This window comes from Gorilla gorilla, chromosome 13 (genome assembly GCF_029281585.2).
Source record: "Gorilla gorilla gorilla isolate KB3781 chromosome 13, NHGRI_mGorGor1-v2.1_pri, whole genome shotgun sequence".
Taxonomy (NCBI): domain Eukaryota; kingdom Metazoa; phylum Chordata; class Mammalia; order Primates; family Hominidae; genus Gorilla; species Gorilla gorilla.
Window position 1 is genome coordinate 105,408,097 of NC_073237.2, and position 23,158 is coordinate 105,431,254.

General features: G+C 45.4%; 2 protein-coding genes across 5 annotated transcripts in view; both read right to left on the reverse strand.

The window, feature by feature from the left end:
- FRRS1L (ferric chelate reductase 1 like) overlaps positions 1-4,795 on the reverse strand; it is a 37,253-nt gene extending 32,458 nt beyond the window's left edge. The window contains exon 1 of the mRNA XM_019032991.4: positions 4,425-4,795. Within this exon, the coding sequence (XP_018888536.3) occupies positions 4,425-4,662 (238 nt within the window). The 5' untranslated portion in view covers positions 4,663-4,795. The remainder of the gene's footprint in view (positions 1-4,424) is intronic.
- Positions 4,796-9,442: 4,647 nt separating this feature from the next.
- EPB41L4B (erythrocyte membrane protein band 4.1 like 4B) overlaps positions 9,443-23,158 on the reverse strand; it is a 149,146-nt gene continuing 135,430 nt past the window's right edge. For 2 of the 4 annotated variants that reach the window (XM_031014791.3, XM_031014790.3), the window contains exons 23-26: positions 22,959-23,075; positions 20,200-20,268; positions 14,005-14,150; positions 9,443-12,089 (exon numbers count right to left, since the gene is read on the reverse strand). In XM_031014791.3, the coding sequence (XP_030870651.2) occupies positions 12,020-12,089; positions 14,005-14,150; positions 20,200-20,268; positions 22,959-23,075 (402 nt within the window). In that variant the 3' untranslated portion in view covers positions 9,443-12,019. The remainder of the gene's footprint in view (positions 12,090-14,004; positions 14,151-20,199; positions 20,269-22,958; positions 23,076-23,158) is intronic. The other 2 variants (XM_031014792.3, XM_055351791.2) reach the window with 1 other exon arrangement.

Consider the following 23,158-nt stretch of genomic DNA (forward strand, 5'->3'; position numbering starts at 1 on the left):
AGCTAAAATATTCAAACTTTCTGTGGGTCAGTTTCTTTATCTCTACAGTAGCAATAATAGTAGTATTTAACTCACAGTGTTGCTATAAGGATTAACATTAATATGGACAAGGTACTTTAAAGCGGGGCCTGCTGCGTAGTAAGCACATACTAAGAGTTGCTCTAATTGGTATTATGATCAGGCTAGATTCATGAAGGATACAAAGATAAATTAGATGTAAATTGTTACCCTTAAAGGACTTCCAAATTAGTAGAGTGGTAAGTTATATATCCACATCCGTCCATGGTAGATGGGGGAAGGATATAGGAAGATGCCTAAACTTCTGCCCTTTGCCCCATGTTCTGTCCTTCTTTCTACCTCTCTAGCTCTTTCCCGAGAAAAATTGTGATCAGAACTCAATGGTCAGAAAATCCTTGATTGAGCCACATTTTACAAGTAGTCAGATGACTATGCCTTAAAGGTAAGTGACCATAAATGATGTTCTGTCTTTTCCTTCTTAGGCAGGTTATGGCTCCAAGGGTCAGGCAGTTAACATCATCCATGTAGCTGGCTGGGTTAAGACTCAGGGTCTGCTTCTCAAACCTGGCCATCTTAGCAGCAGGGAGAAGCAAGCTTCATTTGGGACTTAACCCTTAGCCAACATCCAACTCAGTTTTGTTTGTTTTTCCCCAAAGAACCCTCAGAAATGAGCATTTGCCCATAATCAAATGGTAATCTGTTTCACATTCTATCATTGCTCTGAATATATAGATTCTGGGTTAAGAACCTCAAGGGAAAGAAGTGTGAGTGGTAGGATTCAAGCACTAAGATCCTATCTGAACTCCTGACCATAGACAGCAAAGAGGGTCACGGCAGACTGTGTGCTGTGGAAGAATATCTTCTGTGGGAGAAGGAGAAAATCAGGGAAGGCTTCCTGAAAGAGGTGACATTTGAGCTGAGACTGTAAGCATGAGTAGTATAGGCTTAGACAGTGGGACCCTCAAAGAATTCTGAACACTAGCATAACTTAAATTTTTAAAAATGACCATGTTAGGGGGTGATCATTTTCTTGAGACAGCAAATTAGCCAGCATCCTGCCTCTGGATTTGAGGGTTTTGGGCAATCTGGATACTGGGGAAATAGTCTCTGGGTAGGGTAGGTAATGGTCAGTAGGCTCTCTCTCAGTTTCAGTGGATTTCCATTCCCACCTCCATTATTCAAATTCCTTTTTTCCTGATTTTTGTACTCAGTTTCATGGCTATTTGAGACATAAGAAGGGGGTACCCTGCACAGAGGGAAAAAGTAGCCTAGTCATTAGAAATGGACAACCTCAAGTGTATTGATAGAATAAGTCAAAGGCATTACCGGCACTTCTTCACTTGCCACGTCCTCCAAGGTCAGTCAGGTTCCCTCCTTCCTTCTCCACTGAATCTGTCCTAGGAGAGTTCCACCCATAACCTCTCATCTCCTGAATCCATCGATAATTTTGAGCCTTCACGCTATCAGGCCACACTTTGGTAGGAAACAGGCTCTTTTCCTTTGCCTTCTGGGACACCCCTCTCTCCTGGTTCTTCTTCCCTCTCTCTGGCAACCCCTCCTCAGCCCCCGCTTTTAAGGCAATGTCACTGTTTACTTCTAAGCGTCTTGGGAAAGTCTCTATTCAGGACCCACAGGGATGAAGCCCAGGCCCAGGGTAATCTAGCAGAGGCACTGCCTCTGATAGCCCCACGCCACTTACATCTCAACTAGCACCCACCAGATGGTGGTAGAATCTGTATGCAAAGAGGAAGTGAAACTGTCAGAGAGAAGAGGGTAGGAGAAGAATGGAGAGTAAAAGCTCAGGGTATGGGAAGGGGAGATATGGTTGTAACAGGAAGTTGAGCCAGGGAGGACATTTCAGATAAAGCAGTTGAATATTCATTCAGGGAGCAGGTTGATTTTTTTTTTTTTTTTTGAGACCGAGTCTCACTCTGTTGTCCAGGATGGAGTGCAATGATGCAATCTCAGCTCACTGCAACCTCCCCACCTCCTGGGTTCAAGCAATTCTCCTGCCTCAGCCTCCTGAGTAGCTGGGATTACAGGCGTGCACCACCACGCCTGGCTAATTTTGTATTTTTAGTAGAGACGGGGTGTTACCATTTGGCCAGGCTGGTCTCGAACTCCTGACCTCCTGATCCACCCACCTCAGCCTCCCAAAGTGCTGGGATTACAGGCGTGAAGCACCACGCCCGGCCCCATCACAGACTTTTGAGTGCAATGCCAAGAGGTTAGAGGCAGGCTTCAGGAGGGTTAAACCAGTTTTATGTGCAGAACGGTGGGGGCGCGAAGCAGACACACTAGGGATCGGTACAAAGCCCTGCTGCCTGCTATGTGATCACCTCACCTAAATGCCTTCCCTCTTCTGTGTCACTGAAGTCTTTCCTACTTCATGGCTTGACTCTATAAAAGCTGTCCTTGATGGCTGTGGCCCACCTGATGTCCACATTCATAAAACTTTCTGGACTATACAATGAACATATCATTCTCTCCGCAGAGAGACTCAAAGGACGTACAGAATCTGAGCTTATCCTTCATTTGTTAGATGCATGAGCCCAATCAGAATATAAGTTCTCACATACCACATTTAAGTCACCTGGCAGCACCAGGCTGTGTACAATGTAAAGATACATTAGATGCTTTCAGAAACAGACGGGCTTCGGAATATTTATTCTTTTCCAGAGTGACAGATTCCGCCACATGGCTCTCCAGCTAGAAGACTACATTTCTTAGTCTCCCTTGAAGCTAGGTCATTGTAACTATGTTTTTGCCAAAGGAATGTGAACAGCAGTAATGTGGGCAGCCAGCCTAAAAGGTAACCACTTGCCCTGAACTTCTCTTTTTCTTTCCCTCAATCTTGAACAAGGACATGCAAGCAACCTGGCTTCTACTGTACCGATGAGGACAAAGCCTCAGGGGGATGGCAGAGCAACAAGATGGAAAGAACCCGGGTCCCTGAATGACCTTGCGGAACAGAGTCATCCCACCAGCCCCAGACCAACCAGACTCTTATCAGAGAGAAAAATAAACTACCTTATTTAAACCACTATATGTTAAAATCTCTAATTCAGCAGTTAAGCCTCTACTTAATACGTTTCCCCAAATCCATTCTCTCCATCTTCTTTAATACAATAATTCTGATTTTTGAACTGGGCATATTATGTCTCAGCTAATAGGCTCTACTTTACATCCTCCTTTGTACCTATGTGCAACCACATGATTAAGTTGTGGCCAAAGAAGTATAAAAATTGTTATATGAAACTTCCGAGTAATCCCTTTATAAAGTAGTCAGTGACCTTCTTCCTGCTTCATTTTTCCCACTGTCTAGAATGTGAACATAATGGCTGTAGCTCAAGCAGTTATTTTGAACCATGAAGTTACCATGCTAAGAATTGTGAAGAAACAGAAGGGCAGGATCCAGAGACACTGGTGACCAAGGAGCCTCCACACCAGTTCTGGATTACCTATTTCTAGGTTTCTTTCTGTAAGAGAGAAACTTCTATCTTGTTGAAGCTATTAATGTTTGCTTGTTGTATACAGCTGAACTTAATCCTTAACAACAGACACATCCACTAACAGCTATGAGCTCCTGGGACTCAACACTTCAAACCCCAGCTTGATTGTTGGATATCCCTCTTAGCAGAAGAAAAGGAAAGTCACTACTTCCCAAAGTTGCTTAAAGAGGCCAGTTTCCATTCCTTCTGACCACCATCCGCTTGGCTTTTGTGCTCGTTGAAGCAGCTCTACATGGAGGCCCTTGGCTGACAAACTCCCAGTCTGCGGGCCCAGCAGGCCACAACAATGGTGGCTCGCACTAGGGGACCATAACATATGTGGCGTCATAAAAGAGGAGGGATGGGAGTGGGGAGGCTGATGTGACCCAGCTCTGACGGGTCAGTGAGCAGGAACAGAATGCTACGAGGTGGGCGCTGGTCACTGCAAATTTAGGTCAATACAGACAGGGAGGAAATAAGGCAACCTCTCTCTTTAGGTTGGGGTTTTTCTGCTTCCCCCTAGCTGCCCTGGCCAGATGGCGGCCTCCTCCCCTATAACCCAACCCCAGGCGGCAAAGGTGGAAGCCAGATCTAAGAACTGGGGGAGCTTAGACTCAGCACCCACCCCTATCCACAGCCTTGCAGAACTTGGATGACCCCTCCCTCTCCCAGCCTCACTCTCCCCATCTGTAAAGCGGGCGGCAGGCATTGACAGCTCTTTGGGCCTTTCCTCCAGGCCGGCGGAGGTCTGGGCACTGCGCTCCCCATCCTGGCCTCGCCCCTGCAAGAGGTGCCTCCACGGACATCTTTTCCGACCCCCTCCCCCTCCCTCGCCCCCTCTCCTCGTTCCCCCGATCCTCGGTCCCCCACCCCGGGTCTCCCCTCCCGCAACCCCTCGCCCTCCCGCAGCCTCACCCTCCTCCGACAGGTAGCGCAGGTCGTAGAACTCCCCCGCGAAGGTGCCGTAGGAGGAGTCGTGGCGCGGCACCGCCTCGTCGGCGCCCGTGTCCCCCCGCGCGCGTCCCCGGGGTCCCCGGCCCCCCGGGCCCGCACCGTCGTCCGCGGGGCTGGCTGCGCAGGCGGCGGGCCCCGTCAGTAGCAGCAGGAGCAGCGACGCCCAGACCCCCGGGTGCTGCCGGGGCGGCCGCGCCATCGCTGCGCACAGATCCCGCAGCCAGGCCGCTCGGGCCGCAGCGGGGGCGCCGCGGGCGCGGGCCGGGACTGAGCCTCCGCCGAGGCCACCAGCACGCGCCCGCGCAGCCGCGGAGCCTCCCGCACCCCCGCCTCCCTGCCTCGGTCTGCGCATCCTCGCTCCAGCACCACAGCCTCCCCCTTCTTCTTGGAACCCCCTCCTCCCCGCACCGATCTCTCCTTCCTAGCAGCTTCCCTTCTACCGTCCTTCTTTCCATTCTCCCCATCTCCCCGACTTGCCTCCACGCAGGCAGATTTGGCCCTTCTAGCCCCTTGCTACTCCGGAGTGTGGTCCGCGGACCGGCAGCATCAGCATCACCTGGAAGCTTGTTAGCATCGCTGAGGCCCCACTCCAGACCCATGAAGCGGGATGTTCAGTTCATCAAAATTCCCAGGAGATCCCAATGCACGTTCAATTTATGAAACGCTCCTCTAGAGAATTTACCCTGGACACACCTGGTCAGTGCTGCCTCCTCAACCTTGTGCCGGCACTTTTTGGTTTACATAAAGCACTTGCTAGACCTATTATTTCTTGGATCATCACAGAAGGAACTTGAAATTGCAAGACCCCCACAATAGAGCTAGGTAAACTGAGGTGTTTAGAGACAGAGAAGACTGGATTCACCTGCTTCCTCTCCAGGCTCTTGCGGTGTGTAATCAACAGAGGCTGGTGCCAGTAGGTAACCTGTTCCCCTTCAAAACTAGGCTTCTGGTTTACTCTCTTTCCCTGCAGCAAGCACGCACAGGCCTTGGAAGGCCCACACCGTATCTGAGGGCCATGCTGAATTGTTGATTTTTCTCAAATCCATTCCTGCTGCTTGCAGTTCACTTTTGGCTATTTACTCAGCCATCCATTGATTCACACCAAGCATTTGCTTCATGGCAGGTCCCAGGGTTCTCTTTTGATGATGGTTGTTGGGGTGATATATTCGAATTGCTAAGCTGTTTTCCATTAGAGACGCGGACGCAATTCCTTTCAGGCTGGTGTTGCAGAGCCAGCATTTTAACCTGCTTTTCCTATTTTATTATTTTATTTTATTGCATAAACAAAATAATTATGGAGGCAGAAAAGCATAGAGGTCCCAAATGCAGACCTAGAAGTCAGACTGCCTGATCTCTCATGATTAGTCATTGACATGATGCAATGAAGATTAGGGAAGATCATAGAGGTAAGGATCAATAGGGTTCAGTGCTGTAAGTGGCATGCACACATGTACACAATATTGTGAAATGTTAATATTCAAAAGGAAACTAGTGATCTTAACCCTTTATGGCCTGATTGGCTGAGAGGTAAGGGTAGTGCTGTTGAAATAGGGGAGACATGATGGGGGACTTAGAAGTCAGGCATTTTCTATTAGGTATCAGCTAACAGTGGGCTGTCCAACTGGAATTTAAACATGTTAATCCTGATGGCTGAATTGAGGTGTAATTCATGAAAACCTTGGGCTTCACTAGGTCCCCCAACATAGCAGTTGTCACAAAAAATAGCTCAGATTATTTGAAAAAGGTAAGATGAACTATGATTACTTTAAAAACTCAAGAGACTTCTTCCCAAAAAAGCATAGCTTGGCAATGCATAACATTCCAAAAAAGCTGATCCAACAGATTGAAAATCTGTTAAAGTGTAGTCCTTCAAAAAAAAAAACCTTAAACCTTTCTTAAAAATTAAAATTTCTTTATTTTCTTTTCTTCTCTTTCTGTTCACCAGGGAAGGTATGGTCAATTTAGAATGGACCAAAGTTTACCCAAAAAAATAAAGCATTAGACTTTTGATTTCAGTGTAGATTCTCTGGTTTGGGAATACAAGCTTTTACCTCTTACTTTCCTTTTTATTCCCTTCATTTTGGTTACTGAAATTAACAATAACGGTGCCCAAATAGAAGGCAAATGAAAACCAGGCCATTCTTCTCCTAGTAAATTAATCTGATATAAAAACACGTGGGCAGCCGGGCACGGTGGCTCACGCCTGTAACTCCAGCACTTTGGGAGGCCGAGGCGGGAGGATCACAAGGTCAGAAGATTGACACCATCCTGGCCAACACGGTGAAATCCCGTCTCTACTAAAAATACAAAAAATTAGCCGGGCATGGTGTCGGGCGCCTTAAGTCCCAGCTACTGGGGAGGCTAAGGCAGGAGAATGGCGTGAACCTGGGAGGCGGAGCTTGCAGTGAGCCGAGATCAGGTCACCGCACTCTAGCCTGGGCGACAGAGCGAGACTCCATCTCAAAAAAAAAAAAAAAAAAACCACCACGTGGGCTTTCTATATTGTTTTTATGGGGGTATTTGAGTATTTTGGGGACGGTTTGCAATTACAGCCTAAAATGAAGTTTGCAGGTAAACTGTGGATTTCAATTCTCTCTCTACTCATGTAGACTCACAGGGGGCCACAGATAGGCTTCAGGGGTGATATGAGGACCTTATGAAAGTGCTGGAATAATGTTGTGATATGTGGGTTTTTCTAGGGAGAAAACCCATAGCTTTTTTTATGAATTATTTTTTCCATGTTCAACTTTTTTTTTAATTTACTTTAAGTTCTGGGATACATGTGCAAAACGTGCAGGTTTGTTACATAGGTATACATGTGCCATGGTGGTTTGCTGTACCTATCAACCCGTCATCTAGGTTTTAAGCCTGCATGCGTTAGGTATTTGTCCTAATGCTCTCCCTCCCCTTGCCTCACCCCCCACAACATGCCTCGGTGTGTGATGTTCCCCTCCCTGTGTCCATGTGTTCTCACTGTTCAACTCCCACTTATGAGTGAGGACATGCAGTGTTTGGGAAAACCTATAGCTTTTATGGGTCACTCAAGCCTTATGCCTTTTCAGGGCCTAGCAACCTATTTGGCTCCTTCCATTTCATGAGATTCTCTCCCATCCACTCAAATTGCCTTTGGGGATTTTCTTTCTCTTCATGTTTTCTGACACGATTTAAGTCCTGGAAAGAGCGGAGGCAGACCTATTCCAACCTGAAGCACATGCTCACCTCTTAGTTACATCCTAGGTTTGCAGAGACCCTCTGTTACCCACCAATGTGACTCTACAGAACAGCTAAGAAATATTGTAGTTTCCTCTACTGTGCAAATTTTCTGGGGAGGAACTTTGCCTGAACATTCTGAGACCACTGGCTGTACAAGAGCTGGCCACTCAAACAAAAACTTAGAGATGAACCAGATTTAAATTCATTTTCATTTTAAAAAGAAAGACAGTACCTTTATTTTCTCTCCACCTCAAGGCAATTTCTCTGACACAACCTTTTTTGCGATTAAAAACTCCCACAGATCATTGCTGCATCTTGGTATCTGATGAGTAACCGATTTGCCCAGGCTTCTGACTGTCTAGTATATATAATTTTTCACTTTGGATTTTGTAAGAAATAAAAGCTGTGATTGTGGCAGTTCCTTAGAAAGTTAAACATGGAGTTTCCATATGACCCAGCAATTCCAAGAGAATTTAAAACAGATGTTCACGCAAAAACTTGTATACAAATGTTCATAACAATATTATTATTATTATTATTATTTTCTAAGACGGAGTTTCACTCTTGTTGCCCAGGCTGGAGTGCAACGGCGCAATCTTGGCTCACCGCAACCTCTGCCTCCCGGGTTCAAGTGATTCTCCTGCCTCCCTAGTAGCTGGGATTACAGGCATGCACCACCATGCCCAGGTAATTTTGTATTTTTAGTAGAGATGGGGTTTCTCCATGTTGGTCAGGCTGGCCTCAAACTCCTGACCTCAGGTGATCCGCCTACCTCGACCTCCCAAAGTGCTGGGATTACAGGTGTGAACCACCGCGCCCAGCCTAACAGTATTATTCATAATAGCAAAAAAGCAGAAGCAACCCAAATATCTATCAACTGACACAACTGATGACTGGATAAGCCAAATATGGTATATCCATATAATAACACATTATTCAGCCATAAAAAGGAGTGCAGTTCTGATACATGCTACAACATGGATGAACCTTGAAAACACTAAGTGAAAGAAGCCAATCACAAAAGACTACATATTGTATGATTTTGTTCATATGAAATTTCCAGAATAAGCAAATCCATAGACGGAAAGTAGATTAGTGGTCGCCAGGTGATGGCAGGGGTCAGAATCAGTAGTGACTGCTAACAGATATAGGGTTTCCTTTTGGCATGATGTAAATGTTCTGGAATTAGATAGTGGTATTGTCTGCACAACATTGTGAATGCATTAGAAACCACTGAATTGTATGCTTTAAAATGGTTATAGTGATGAGTTTTATTTGAGTTTTTAAAACTGTAATTTTTGAGATGGTGAAAGATAAATATGATACCAGAATATTCCTCTGCTATATTCCTGGGGAATATAAAATTCTGGCTGCATGCAAGTGGGATCTTCTGAATGCCCTAGGATCTCAAACTCTTCAAACATAGAATTTCCTATGCAGTTTACAATCCATAAAGCTGTGGCTTGCAGGTTTCCCAGACCCCTTGCAATAACCTTCCATGCCCACTGGGAATCTGCATCCTACAGTTTGGAGCCCTAGCTCTGGAATGACTATGTCAGTAAGCTGATTGTTTCCCCCTGGACATAAGGTGTGTGTTGTGTGCCCATATGGTGCTGTTGTTTGGGTTTAAAATATATAAAAAATGTGAAACAATTGCGCCAATTCATTTTCATCCCTATGAATCCATCCAGCACAATTGCATCTTCTCAGTCACAATGCCAAGCACCCATCATTCACTTAAATAGGCAAATAACCAGGACAACTGCTGAAACCATGGAATCCTCTTATTTTACTGGTTAGAGGTGAGCTGCCAAAGGTACTGGGTTTCAAATACAGTAACAGCCAACTTGTTTGTGGTCAGACTTCCAGTGACGTCAACCTTCAGAAACTTCAACATCTGTGAACTCTGGGGGAAGCAGGGAAGAAGCAGGAAGCCCAGAGCCTCCTGGAAACACTGGCCAAAAAGCCCATGCATCCCTTCTTGGAAGCCAAGCAAATCTGACACATAGGAAATACTGGCTTTCCTGGCTTCCCCAAGAAACCTTCAGCTTTGCCCTGGAGGTTTCCATCAGCGAGCAGGAGGTGAAGAGCAGAAGCCTCAGAAAGCAGGTTAGAAGAGGAAGAGGGTGCTGGGTTGGCAAGAAGTGACAGCCCCATATTGTACGGGAACATATTTTGTATCATGTGCACAAGATAAAGAACAGCTAAAGCTGTTTTAAAGGTATAGCCGGGGGACATAGGGGTAAAAGGCCCCAAACGCTACAATTGCCCCGGATAGCTCCACTGACAGAGCAGAGAGCAGTAAAAAACCATCAGTGAGAACAGCATAATATCCTATAAAAGGCCAAGCCAAGCCCTACACATATTGATAGCTCTTAATGATATCACTGCACCGTACCAAGATATAAAAGGGGCTGATGTTTATAATCATGACCATGACTCATCAAGAAAAGGTTAAATACTCTCCAGTATACTCTGTTTACTAAGGCAGGGAAGTGCGTAATACATTTTAGAAAGATTTCCCTCAAAAAAAAAATATTAAAATTTTAAAGATTCAGCACTTAAAGGGTTAATCCTCGGTTATCTGAATATTCACATACATTCCTCATTTTACAACAATATTAGTAAATGAGGCATTACCTTTTTTTGTACTCATTAGTATCAAATTATTGGCACCATTCAGTTTTAAGGAGAGGGGCAGGAGAGCAAACTATACAATATAACATAAAAATACAGTTCTGATACAAATATATGAGATCAGTTCCTCTTAACAAGTGGTCATAAGAAATGAATGAACATTTTACACACAAGGAAATACAACTAGTAAATCATCACACGGAAAAGTGCTCAGCCTTGCTAGCAATTAATGAAATAAAACAACTCTTCAAGAACAACTATACATACCTATTAAACTAGCAAAAATAAATAAAAATGGCAAAACCCAATACTGGCAGAGCTATTGGTAAACAGAAATGCTTATACATTGCTGGTGGCATCATAAATTGTCCAGGGGATTCAAGCATTCAGAGGGGGTGGGGAGGCTAAACTAGATGACCTTTAAGGTCCTTCCAACCCAAAGATTGGATCTTTCTAGAAAGCAATCTGGCAATATAAAACAAGAGCTATAAAATACTTCATGCTCTTTGACCTTGTAATCCCTCTTTGGAGATATTCCTAAGGGAATAATCCAAAAGAAGGAGCAGTTTTTTTTTTACAGACATTCATAGCAGCACTATTCATAAGAGTGAAAAATTATATATAACTCAAATATCTAATAATGGAGTGAAGTGAGGTTACCCATGTTACATGGATATAAAGACATTTAAATTGGTGAGAGTAGAATCTGTGTTGACAAGAGGAGACAAGTGTTAGGCAGAGAAGTAAAACAAAGGAGAATGTACACAATGATCATAGCTATGTAAAAATATGTGTGTATTCATTGAGAAAGCTAGGGAACTAATTTAGAGGGATATTTTGTGGTTAGGGGGTTGCTTTATTCCTGCAAAGTTGTTCAAGTGCATTAATAAAAATTTAAAAACACATTTCTTGAAACTATATAAAAAGAGCAAAATTTCTTCTGGTCAAGATTCTATCAATACGACATGAATCGATCAACTTTAGAAATAATTTTCTGAATCTTCTTGATATTGAATCATCTTAACCTTGTAAGGATTTTTAGACAATGTAAGCTATCATTTCCTACTTTGGGTTCAATGATAAATTCTGTTTATTCCAAATAATATCATATCCAAAGAGTTCACAAGTTAAATTATATTTCAGATTAAGCTGAAGTACCTTCAGTCATAGTGATATGTAACTTTCTTTTTTTAGTTCTTCCACTCACATCTGAATACAAATGAATGTTAAAGACTTTATAAGATCTGTGTATTTATCAGTGTAAATGAAAAACCAGCAATAAAGAATTATTCTTTCATTAAAAATGACTCTTTAACAAACAGTCAAAGCTCGGTGCAAGTTTCAATCATACAAAATCAAATGGTTGAAATTGATAGTAAAAGATCCTACATCATATTAACCCCTGTGGTTATTAACAGATACACACAGGTACTTCTGAAAAGGAATCCCGTTTTCCCATCTTTCTTTTCCTAGACTTATCAAATCCTGTCTCAACTACATAGAGTAATAGAAAAACTCTAATGCTTAGGAGACATAAAATAACTTTTCCCATAAAAGTCAAGCCAGAAATTGGCTTCAACTAACCATGGAGACCTGGGCGAACAGAGCACACACTTGTATGCTGTGCTAGAGTGAGCACACAAAGCCCGAAGAAAGAAGACGGACAGAAGGCACCATGCCATCTTCCAGGTGACAAGGGGAGAATTTCACAGTTCGGTCATCAACAGTCTTTTCATCATCTTCTCTCTCTCCAGTTCCTGCCGGAGTGTCTCTGCACTAAAAAAAAGTATGTGACAAAATAGTGAGACAATCCCTCAAAAATTGCAGAAGCAGACAGCTTAAGTATCATCTCCCAGGTTCTTTCCTGATCTCAGTGTTGGACTTTCTTTTTTAGGCTCCTTGAGGACTACCTACATTTGCTAGCATTTCGGTGATCTGAAATTGGCTACTTACTGGTTTCTCAGTCCCACCATGCTGAGAGTTCCTGGCTGACTATATGTCATTCATCTCTAAACCTCCAGAGCCTTGCGCAGTATCTGGTGCATGGCAGCCACTCAGTAAAGTCTTTTTTTTTTTTTTTTTTTGAGATGGAGTCTCACTCTGTCACCCAGGCTGGAGTACAGTGGCATGATCTTGGCTCACTGCAACCTCCACCTCCCAGGTTCAAGCGATTCTTCTGTCTCAGCCTCCAGCATAGCTGGGATTACAGGCATGTGCCACCATGCCAAGCTAATTTTTTGTATTTTAGTAGAGACGGGGTTTCACCGTGTTGCCCAGGCTGGTCTCGAACTCCTGAGCTCAGGCAATCCACCTGCCTTGGCCTCCCAAAGTGCTAGGATTACAGGCATGAGCCACCACGCCCGGCCCTCAGTAAAGTCTTTCGAATGAAGATGTCCAGGGGTTAGATTTATTTGAATCATGCTTTAAATTGGTTTCATATGCATTTTCTCCCAGGCTTTCATTTGATGAATATCTGAGGGAATGTTGTAACAAATAATTAATTATATTTTAATGAATCAAATTGAATGAAGTAAAATTGGCTGTTTTGAGAAGTTGCCTCTGACTTTTTGGACCTCAGGTCCAGTTGCGTATCTATGTAACCTGTCTCCACTGTTTAAACACACACACACACACACACACACACACACACACACACACACACACAGAGTAAATACACATATTTTCACTGTTTTTAGTTAGAGATGGGGCCTTGCTATGTTGCCCAGGCTGGACTTGAACTCCTGAACTCCTGGCCTCAACTGATCCTCCCACCTCTGCCTCCTGAGTAGCTGGGATGACAGGCACGAGCCACCATGCCTGGCAAAATACACATCTTTAAAGGCACTAACCAAGTTTAATAATTTCACTCAGGGTAGAAAACAAAGTTTCTACTGTAGCCAACAAGGCCCTACGCAGTCTGGCCTTAACCCACAACTTCATAGGCCTCCTCTATTGTCATTCACTCTGCTCTGGCCACGCTGGCACCTTAAACCTCCTTAACCATGTCAGGCACATGCTTCCTCAGGAGCCTTAGCACTGGCTGGTTGCTCTGCGCAGTACTCCTCCCAGGTATCTGCAGCTTTCTCTATAGCCCTTTTCAGGGCTCTGCTTAAATGCCACCTCATTGAGGCCATCCTAGAATACCTTATTGCCATTCACAATTTCATTTTCCTCCCTATCCCTTGTCAATATCACACACACACACACACACACACACACACACACTCATTTGTTGTCTATCTCCTCTAACAGCCTACCCTTGTAAACATTTTTTTTTTTTTTTTTTGAGGCAAAGTCTCACTCTGTTGCCCAGGCTGGAGTGCAGTGGTGCAATCTCAGCTCACTGAAACCTCCACCTACCGGGTTCAAGCGATTCTCCTGCCTCAGCCTCCCAAGTAGCTGGAATTACAGGTGTGCACCACCACGCCTGGCTAATTTTAGTAGAGGTGGGGTTTCACCATGTTAGCCAGGCTGGTCTTGAACTCCTGACTTCAAGGGATCCTCCCTTGTGCTGGGATTACAGATGAGAGCCACCGCACCTGGCCCCTTTATAGACATTTCAATAAATACTTACAGAATAAATGAAAGAATGTAGGAAAAGGCTGTAGGTGTCATAAACACAATGAACCTAGAGTCTCCCTGGTTTCCCCGTCACCAGAATTACCTGTCGGAACCTGCTGACCTGACTTACCTGGCTGCCAGAGACACAGGTTTCCGGGTGGTGTAAATGGTCTGCACTGTGGAGATGGTCTCTGTCAAAGGCCTCAGAGTCGCTGCTGGGATCAGCGGGGAAGTCGGGCCAGGACAGCACTGTAATTTACTGTCTCTGAAGTCTGCCTGGAGAAGAAACAGGAAAGAGGAGATCAATCTCAATTTGGGTTCCATTTTCACACTGTCAGTTGCTCCCTAAGCCTTACTCTACAGTTCCTGTTCTTTTTCACTACCAGCTAAAATCGATTGTCATTTTAAGTGATTTTACTTTGTGCCAGACACCATGCTAAGTACTTGACACATATTAACTCTTGACAACCCTTTAAGGTAGCGATTATATTTCCTCACATCTTAGGCACCATCAGTTGTAAGATGCACCATTTTTGCATTTGCCAATCAGAAAGAAACATGTAGCCATTTAAACTTTGTCATGCCCACTATCAAACTTTGTCATGCCCAGTAGTAAACATTCTGATATCGGGAAATGTTAAAAGGTGAAAAAAAATGTATATTTTAAAACTGATTTTATGGGGGAAAGTGAGGCTCAGAGAGGTTAAGTAATCTGCCCGAGGTCACACAGTTAGTAAGTGTTAAGAACAGTACTGAGAACCAGGGCTAGCTGACACCATAACTGGGGTTTTTCATTACTGTAGCAGTGGTTCCCAAAGTATGGGCCCCAGACTAGCAGCATCAGCATTATCTTAAAACTTGGTAAAAATGCAAATTCTCAGGCCTCACCCAAGACCACTGGGACCCAAGAATGCCTGGGGATGAAGTCCAACAATACATGTTTCAACAAGACCTCCAGGTGATTCTTCTGGAGGAATTACAATAAAGCTTCAGAACTACTGGTCTAGAGTATACTGTCTCAGTTGGAGAGGATAATATATTCTTGTCATTTTCATTATATAGCAAACTATTCTGTTTACTTTTATATAGAAAGCTTAGAAGATATATAAAAGTAGATCAGGCCGGGCACGGTGGCTCACACCTGTAATCCCAACACTTTGGGAGGTCGAGGTGGGTGGATCACCTGAGGTCAGGAGTTGGAGACCAGCCTGGCCAACATGGCAAAACCCCGTCTCTACTAAAAACACAAAAAATCAGCCGGGCGTGCTGGCGCACGCCTGTAATCCCAGCTACTCAGGAGGCTGAGGCAGGAGAATCGCTTGAACCTGGGGGCGGAGTTTGCAGTGAGCCGAGGTTGCGTCACTGCACTCCAGCCTGGGCACAGAGCGAGACTCTGTCTCAAATAAAAAAAAAAAGTAGATCAATGAAGAAATTCCATAATTCCTTACTGTTGTCATCAGTATATTTCCTCACAGGTTCTCTCTCTCTTCCTCTCTTTCTCTCTCTCTTTCTTTCTTTCGACAGAGTCTCACTCTGTTGCCCAGGCTGGAGTGCAGTGGCACAATGAGAGCTCGCTGCAGCCTCAACCTCCTGGGCTCAGGTGATCCTTCTGCCGAAGATTCTCAAGTAGCTGTCACTACAGGTGCGTGCCATGCCTGGATAATTTTTTTAATCCTTCGTGGAAACAGAGTCTCACTATGTTGCCCAGGCTGGTCTCAAACTCCTGGTTTCAAGTGATCCTCCCACTTTAGCCTCCCAAAGTGCTGGGATTATAGGTGTGAGCCACCATCCTTGGCCATCATAGTATTTTTTCAATGCATAGTTTTTGTTTGTTTTATATTTTTGATAATACCAGCTATATATTTTATAACTAGATTTTTCATGCTAGTTCTTGGCCCTGACCTTGGAGAAACTTATTACATGAGTTTCTAAAGAAGACACTCTGATCATCAAATGAGCAGTATCTTTTTTTTTTATTTTGAGTTGGAGTTTTGCTCTGTTGCCCAGGCTGGAGGCCACAATCTTAGCTCACTGCAACCTCTGCCTCCCAGGTTCAAGTGATTCTCCTGCCTCAGCCTCCTGAGTAGCTGGGGTTACAGGTGCCTGCCACCGCACTCGGCTAATTTTTGTATTAGTAAGTGTAAGTGTTAAGAACAGTATTCAGAACAAGGGCTAGCTGACACCATAACTGGGTTTTTTTTTAGTAGAGACGGGGTTTCACCATGTTGGCCAGGCTGGTCTCGAACTCCTGATCTCAGGTAATCCACCTACCTTGGCCTCCCAAAGTGCTGGGATTACAGGCGTGAGCTACTGCACCCAGCCTTTGATGCCATTTTTTATTCTTTCTGAAAAAAGAGGCAAATTTGCACTGATGGTGCAAAGGTGATAGTAAGTAAATGGGGCAGGGCCTTGGCATGAATTGAGGTAGTGGCACCAAACTTTACTAGTAGCCATTGTGTACTTGATTGCCATATACTTCAAGTAAAAAAAAAAAATAAATAAATAAATAAAAAGCCAGTTTCACTAAAGAATGACCTTGAAGAAGCAGTAAAAATTACATTATTAAATCTCAACCCTAAGTATCTGTTTTTTTAATATTTGTTGAATGAGGAAATGAATGAGTGAATGAATGAACAAGCTTCCACTGGAACAAAGCAGGTAACAGAAGGACAGAGCCAGGTTAGAAAGAAGCATGTGGAGCAGAAATCTGGCCAGAGCCAGGCAGGGCTCCCCACCCTAGATGGACCAACATACTCGGCTGAGTATCAGCAGAGACCCAGTTAATACACCTGAATACAAAGTAGGAACTGGTTTTGGGATCAAGCAAGAGCCCAGCTGTTGAAACCCAGCTCCATCAATGCTAGATCGACTGCCAGACCAACTTTGTGCAGAGCTTCCCAGCGCTGCTAAACAACCCCTGTCACTGTTGCCAGGATAGGTCTGGAGGCCTGTGGAGAGGCCAAACCTGCAGAAAGTTCAAGTGTCATGATCTTGGCAGGAAGGAGATGAGAACACTACACACAGGGGTGAGAAAATTGAGAAGCTGAAGCCCATGAGCTTGGCTTCTGTTACCATCCACCTGTCACTGCCTCCCTAGTCATTGTTTCCAGTCTAGTCCACTCTCTTGAGTTACAGACTTGGATTTCCAACTGCCCATTCATTGTGTCCACCCGGATGTTTCAAAGGCATTTCTAATCCATCATGGCCAAAGGCAAACTCATCTTTCCCAACCAAGTCTTTTTCCGAGTTTCCTTATCTCAGTGAATGGACCCACTGTCCATCCACATTCTGCAAATCAGAAATCTGGGAACCATTTCTGACCCTCTCTCTGCCTCATCTAATCCTGAATCTTACCAGCCTCCTAAATATCTTCCCTATCTGTGTGCTTCTGTCCACCTCCACCAGCAAAACCACTGTGGGTCAAGCTCTCTGCTCTCTCTCCCTCAAGCCACTGTCCTGCGTTTCCAGGCTACTGTCCTGAATCCACTCTGCCTGGATGCCACTGTCCTCCCACTGTGATCACAGGGATCCCTTCCAAGTGCATCTGCCCTGTCACTGCCCTGCTCAAAGTCCCTCAAAGATTTCCTGTTGCTCGTAGGATGGAGATCAGAATCCCTACTGTGGCCTACAAGGCCAACATGGTTGTGCCCCTCCAGTTTTATCACCACCTACATCCCCTTCCTCCTCTCTCACCCAGCCCTGCTTGCTTTCCGCATCCCAGTCCCACTGGCCTGTTTTTCAGTCCCTTGAATGTGTTATGACCCCGCCCGCCCTGGCGGTCTGGTTCATGCTGTTCCCTCTGCTGCTCCAGCTGTCTTCGAGCCACTCTTGCTCAGTTCTTAAAAGTCCCAGCGTGGTTTCTGCCATTGGCTTCCTGCTCCATCTTGGCCCCCAGCTTTCGGGAAGGGCTTCCCTGAGTGTCTCACAGCACTGCCAAGGCTGGGCAGAAGGCCAGAGTGCCCCACTACGGCCAACCAAGGGAGGTGGAGCCGGAGCTTCCAGCTGGGGAGCTGTGTCCAGCAAGACTGCAGGGAGCCAGGATGAGTGTCAGGGAAAGAGCATCTAACATCCTGGCAGAGCCCCGTGTCTCTGCCCTCTCATTCTTAAAAGGCAGATGCTGGAAGCAGCTCATGACCCTAGAAATGGACTGTTCTAGGAACCTGTTTTTCCCTCTGCCTGCCCTGCTGGACACCTTCCCACCTCTGCTCATCCTCTGAAACTTGAATCAGCCACTGCTCTCTCCCTCCCTGTGTGGCTGAAGCCATGTTGGGTAGTGGCCATCATCCATCTCATAAGACTGCACTTAGAGCTACCCTTAGCCACCCATAGCCCACCTCACAGATCCTCCAGATGGCACAAAAACCCTTCGGAAGGAGCTTCAGGGATCATAGAAATTGCAAGCTCTGGTTCCCAGGAGGAGGACAGAGTGAGAGGAAGGAGGTGTGGACCCCAGATTCCTCATTTCTGCTCCATCTAATTGCTCATTATACAGTGAGCTTCTGCAGAAGCTTTCATTTAAAGAATGAGTTGAGCCCTGAAAAGAAGCATGAACATTATCAAACTCTCTCATTTTGCAGATGAGGAAGCTACAGCATTTAAACATTTGGCAGAATTTTTAAAAAAATCAAGACAGGGTCTCACTCTGTTGCCCAGGCTGGAATCCAGTGGTGCAGTCATAGATCACTGCAGCGTCAGCCTCCTGGGCTCCAGAGATCCTCCCGCCTCAGCCTCCTGGGTAACTGGGACTACAGGCAGCTAATTTATTATTATTATTATTTTGTAGGGACGGGGTCTCTCTATGTTGCCCAGGTTGATCTCGAACGCCTGGTCTCAAGCGATCTTCCCACCTCAGCCTCCTAAAGCGCTGGGATTACAGGCATGAGCCACTGTGCCTAGACTTGGCAGAATAAATAAGCTGCCCAGTGACACCCAGAGAGGTGGTGACAAGAAGTCTGTTGTCAGGGCGACTGGTTCTTGTTCATCACACCACCCTGCCTCTCCAGCCTTGAGAAACAACAATCATAACTGACAGGTGTGGGATGTTTTGTGGTTGGTAAAACACTTTCAAATTCTTGGTCCCTTTTGATCCTTGCCCCAACAGGATATGAGGAGGATATTCTTACTACTACTTTCACCTTAAGTAAGAAGAGGGGGCAGGCATGGTGGCTCATGCCTGTAATCCCAGCACATTGGGAGGCCAAGGTATGAGGATCACTTGAGCCCAGGAGTTCGAGACCAGCCTAGGCAACATAGTGAGACCTCATCTCTAAAAGCAAAAAAGAAAAAGCTGCTGGTGGTCAGGGTAGTAAAGTGACCTACCTAAAACCACACCATTATCAAGATCCAACCCAAAAGAATTGAAAACAGGTGTTCAAACAGATACACGTACACACATATGCATAGCAGCACTATTCACAATAGCCAAAAGGTGAAAACAATCCCAAAACCCCCAATAAATGAGTGGATAAACAAATTGCAGTATATAGATACAATGGAATAATATTCCATCATAAAAAGAAATGAGGCTGGGCACGGTGGCTCACGCCTGTAATCCCAACACTTTGGGAGGCCGAGGCAGGTGGATCACCTGAGGTCAGGAGTTTGAGACCAGCCTGGTGAATGTAATGAAACCCCACCTCTACTAAAAATACAAAAATTAGCCAGGCGTGGTGGCAAGCAGCTGTAATCCTAGCTACTCAGGAGGCCGACGCAGGAGAAACACTTGAACCTGGGAGGTGGAGGTTGAAGTGAGCCGAGATCGTGCCACTGCACTCCAGCTTTGGCAATAGAACAGATCTCAATCTGTCTCAAAAACAAACAAACAAACAAAAAAAGAAATGAAGTATTGATACATGCGTGGATGAACCTCACATACATTATGCTAAGTGAAAGAGGCCAGTCACAAAAGGTCACATATGATACAATTGATTTATATGAGATATCCAAACTAGGTGAATCCATAGACACAGAATGCAGACTGGTGGTTGCCAGCAGGTAGGAACAAAGGGAAAATGAGGAGGAACTGCTTAATGGGTGTGAGGTTTTTGGAGGATGCAATAAAACTGTATTGGAACTGATAGAAGTGGTCACTGCACAACACTGTGAATGTACTGTCACTGAACTGTCACTTTAAAATGGTTAATTTTATGTCAATGTCACATCAATAAAATAGAGGCAGACTGCAAATCCAAGTTTCTTCCCAACCTCACAGAGTTCAACGGTGACCAAAAGAAGCGGTTGACCTTGCTGTCTGGCATCCCGCAGAAAAGCACACCGCATGGGAACAAGGGTTTAAAATGCACATCTGTTTTCTGGATCTACTTACAGTAAACTGTGGCCCTGTGGTGAAAGTATCAGGAAACGGGTTCATTGTATCAACCGGGAAGGTTTTTATCTTCAAAAGAGAGAAAGACAAAGGGGTTACCTTCAGATTAGAAAACAAAGTTTTGCAATCTTTGGCAGAGCATCTTTAAAATGGAACTGAAGGATTCAGGGCTGCCCCCGCAGAGCCTTCATCACTCGTGTAAGGGCACATACAAAGGGTCCCTCAGGAGTGTGAGCTGGTGGTTGTATCTGTGCCTGGAGTTGGACTGCAGGACGGGCCTCAGCAGGGATGACAGCCTGGAGTCTCGTGTTCCTACAGCGCCCCCACACTTGCCTCCCCCTGGAGCTGCCTTCAGCGGGATCTGCTTGGCCTTCCAGGCCTGACTCATAAAAAGCCACAATCAAGGTGGATAATGAGGGAGTCAGAGCTGCCTGAGGTGGCTTCTGATGACTTCTCCATAGCTGTGGGAATGGCCTAGAGGCTGCTGAGAGGTCACATCCTGGGACACGGTCTCTCACAGCAGGCAGGGTACAAGGAGGCTGGGCTAATTAAGCTAGAAAGTATTCCCTGTCTAATCACTTCAGTTACTGGACTCCCTGTATGCTTTGGCCAGTAGAGGGAGACCTCAGGGAAACCCGTGGAAGCATGGGAGAATCCTGCCCCCACGGCCTTTGGGAACAGATGGCTTGATGCACAAAGATGCCCAGTGCTGGGAGTACCTGTAGTACTGAGCTAGTCTGAAAAAGGCCAGATGAACAGCTGATCAGGTAGTGGTGGTGAAAAAGATTCTTGACTTCCATGTCTTTCTCTTTGGTCATTTTGTCTTTGGCCTCCTGGAGGCCTTGGGAAATGGGAGGGCTTATTTTTTCAAGCTGGCCTAGGGTATGTCATCAGGACCAGGAACCAGATGACTCTGACACCAGCTTTGTGCACAATTCCTAGGGGACAGAAACTGTCTGCACACCTGCTGGTGAACGCATACCATACCACCCGCCAGCAGAGGGCTGCATGCAAGACACCAAGGCCACCACTGCCCAGGGGCAGCCGGCTTTGTGTGTCTCGAGGTCTTGCCTGTGGACACTGGGATAGCTACTCGATGCTCTTCAGTGGCTCCAATGGGAGGGTGAGGCAGGGATGAGTAAGAACACATTAGCTCAGACCCAAATCAGCCAAGCTTTCCCAAATGGGTAAAGCAAGTCTCCCCCATGTGGGGATGACAATATCCTTGTCACGTGTACTGAGATGTCCAGCCCAAGCCTGCTCCCCTTCCCCCAAATTTCTTTGGTCTCTTTACACATCTCAAAATTGCCAGAATAGGCCTGAAATTGCCTTTTTGACTCAGGTGAGAGAAGGACCCTTGGAGTGAAGTCTTGGGGTACATTCTCCTCTTGTTGCCTATTGAGTCAGCATGGTGCTCTGAGACCAATATCCTAGCAGAAAGTAACAGACAGATAAGACTCTCAGATCATCATGAAGCAGAGAGGGAAAGTGGTTTATTTATTTATTTTTTGAGACGGAGTCTCACTCTGTCGCCCAGGCTGGAGCGCAGTGGCGCAATCTCAGCTCACTGCAACCTCCGCCCACCAGGTTCAAGTGATTCTCTTGCCTCAGCCTTCTGAGTAGCTGGGATTACAGGCAAGTGCCACGATGCCCAGCCAACTTTTGTATTTTTAATACAGTTGGGGTTTTACATGTTGGCCAGGCTGGACTCAAACTCCTGACCTCAGGTGATCTGCCTGCCTCAGCCTCCCAAAGTGCTGGGATTACAGGCGTGAGCCACTGTGCCCTGCCAGAAAGTGGTTTATTATTGCTATTAAAGAAAGGTGAAAGTTAGCAATCTCAAAGACTTATTTTATACCTGCTGTAAATTAGAAAAATATATTTCAACAATTACACTCTGTGTTGCTAAGGCTGTGGAGAAAAGCAAAGTCACTCTCTTCTGATGGCACTATCTGTTAGCACAACCACTTTAGAAAGGGGGCAAAAGCCAAAGTCACCATGTTTAATCCAGCAGGGTATAGCCTAAGAAAATAAAATTCCTGATGCAAAAAGCTATATGTGTTCTCCCGAATAATGACAAACTGGGAACAAAGCGCACATCCTGCAGTAAAGAATGTGTTAGATAAATGGTAGACCATTCACTTGATGAAATACAAACAGTCATATAATGTGGTAACAAGAACAAGATAGAAACAACATAGCAGCATTAAGTGAAAAGAGAAAAACAGGAGAGAATATGGTTACCATGATTTAACTATGTAAAATTATGAATGATATGAATAAATAGAAGGAAATATGTAAAAATGACAAAAAATCATGCTAAATTGGGATGACAGGTAATTTTGTTCACATTATCAGGTAGCACTCCTATTACTTCATTAGCTTGATAAATAGCAGAAGAAGACGAGTTTAAATAAGTTTTATTTTCAATAGAAATGCAACGTAAGAGTCCATCTGGTGAGTACCAAAGCATATATTTCTCTCCGGGGAAAGCATCTATGCTAATCAAAATTCTAGGAAAACAAACTTCTTGATTCTTGAGACCTAGAGGCGAAGGGGGCTCCATAGCTGCATGTTCCAAACTGACCAGGGCCAGCTGGACTCCAAATCCTCCATCCATCTGGAGTGAGGGCACCTGTCGATGGGCTCTGCCCGAGATCTGGGGCTTCTGCACGCCCACCCAGGCTTCCACCTCGCCTGGTGGCTCCTGCCCACCTCACCTCTCCTGGCCAGGCCCCTCTCCCTGCCAGGGTACCTACCAGCCTCGTTTTGATTGGAGGGTACATGCAAACTCCAGTGGTCTCTTCCTTCATGGGGAGAGAGAGTGGAGGAGAACAGCGAGAGTGGGCACAGTGGGGGTTGCTGGCGGGCTCTGCCTGCTCACGAGGAGAGGAGAGAAGGGGAGGAGGAGGTGGCAAGAGAGGGGGAGGAGGAAGAGGAGATAGGGGAAGGGAAAGGA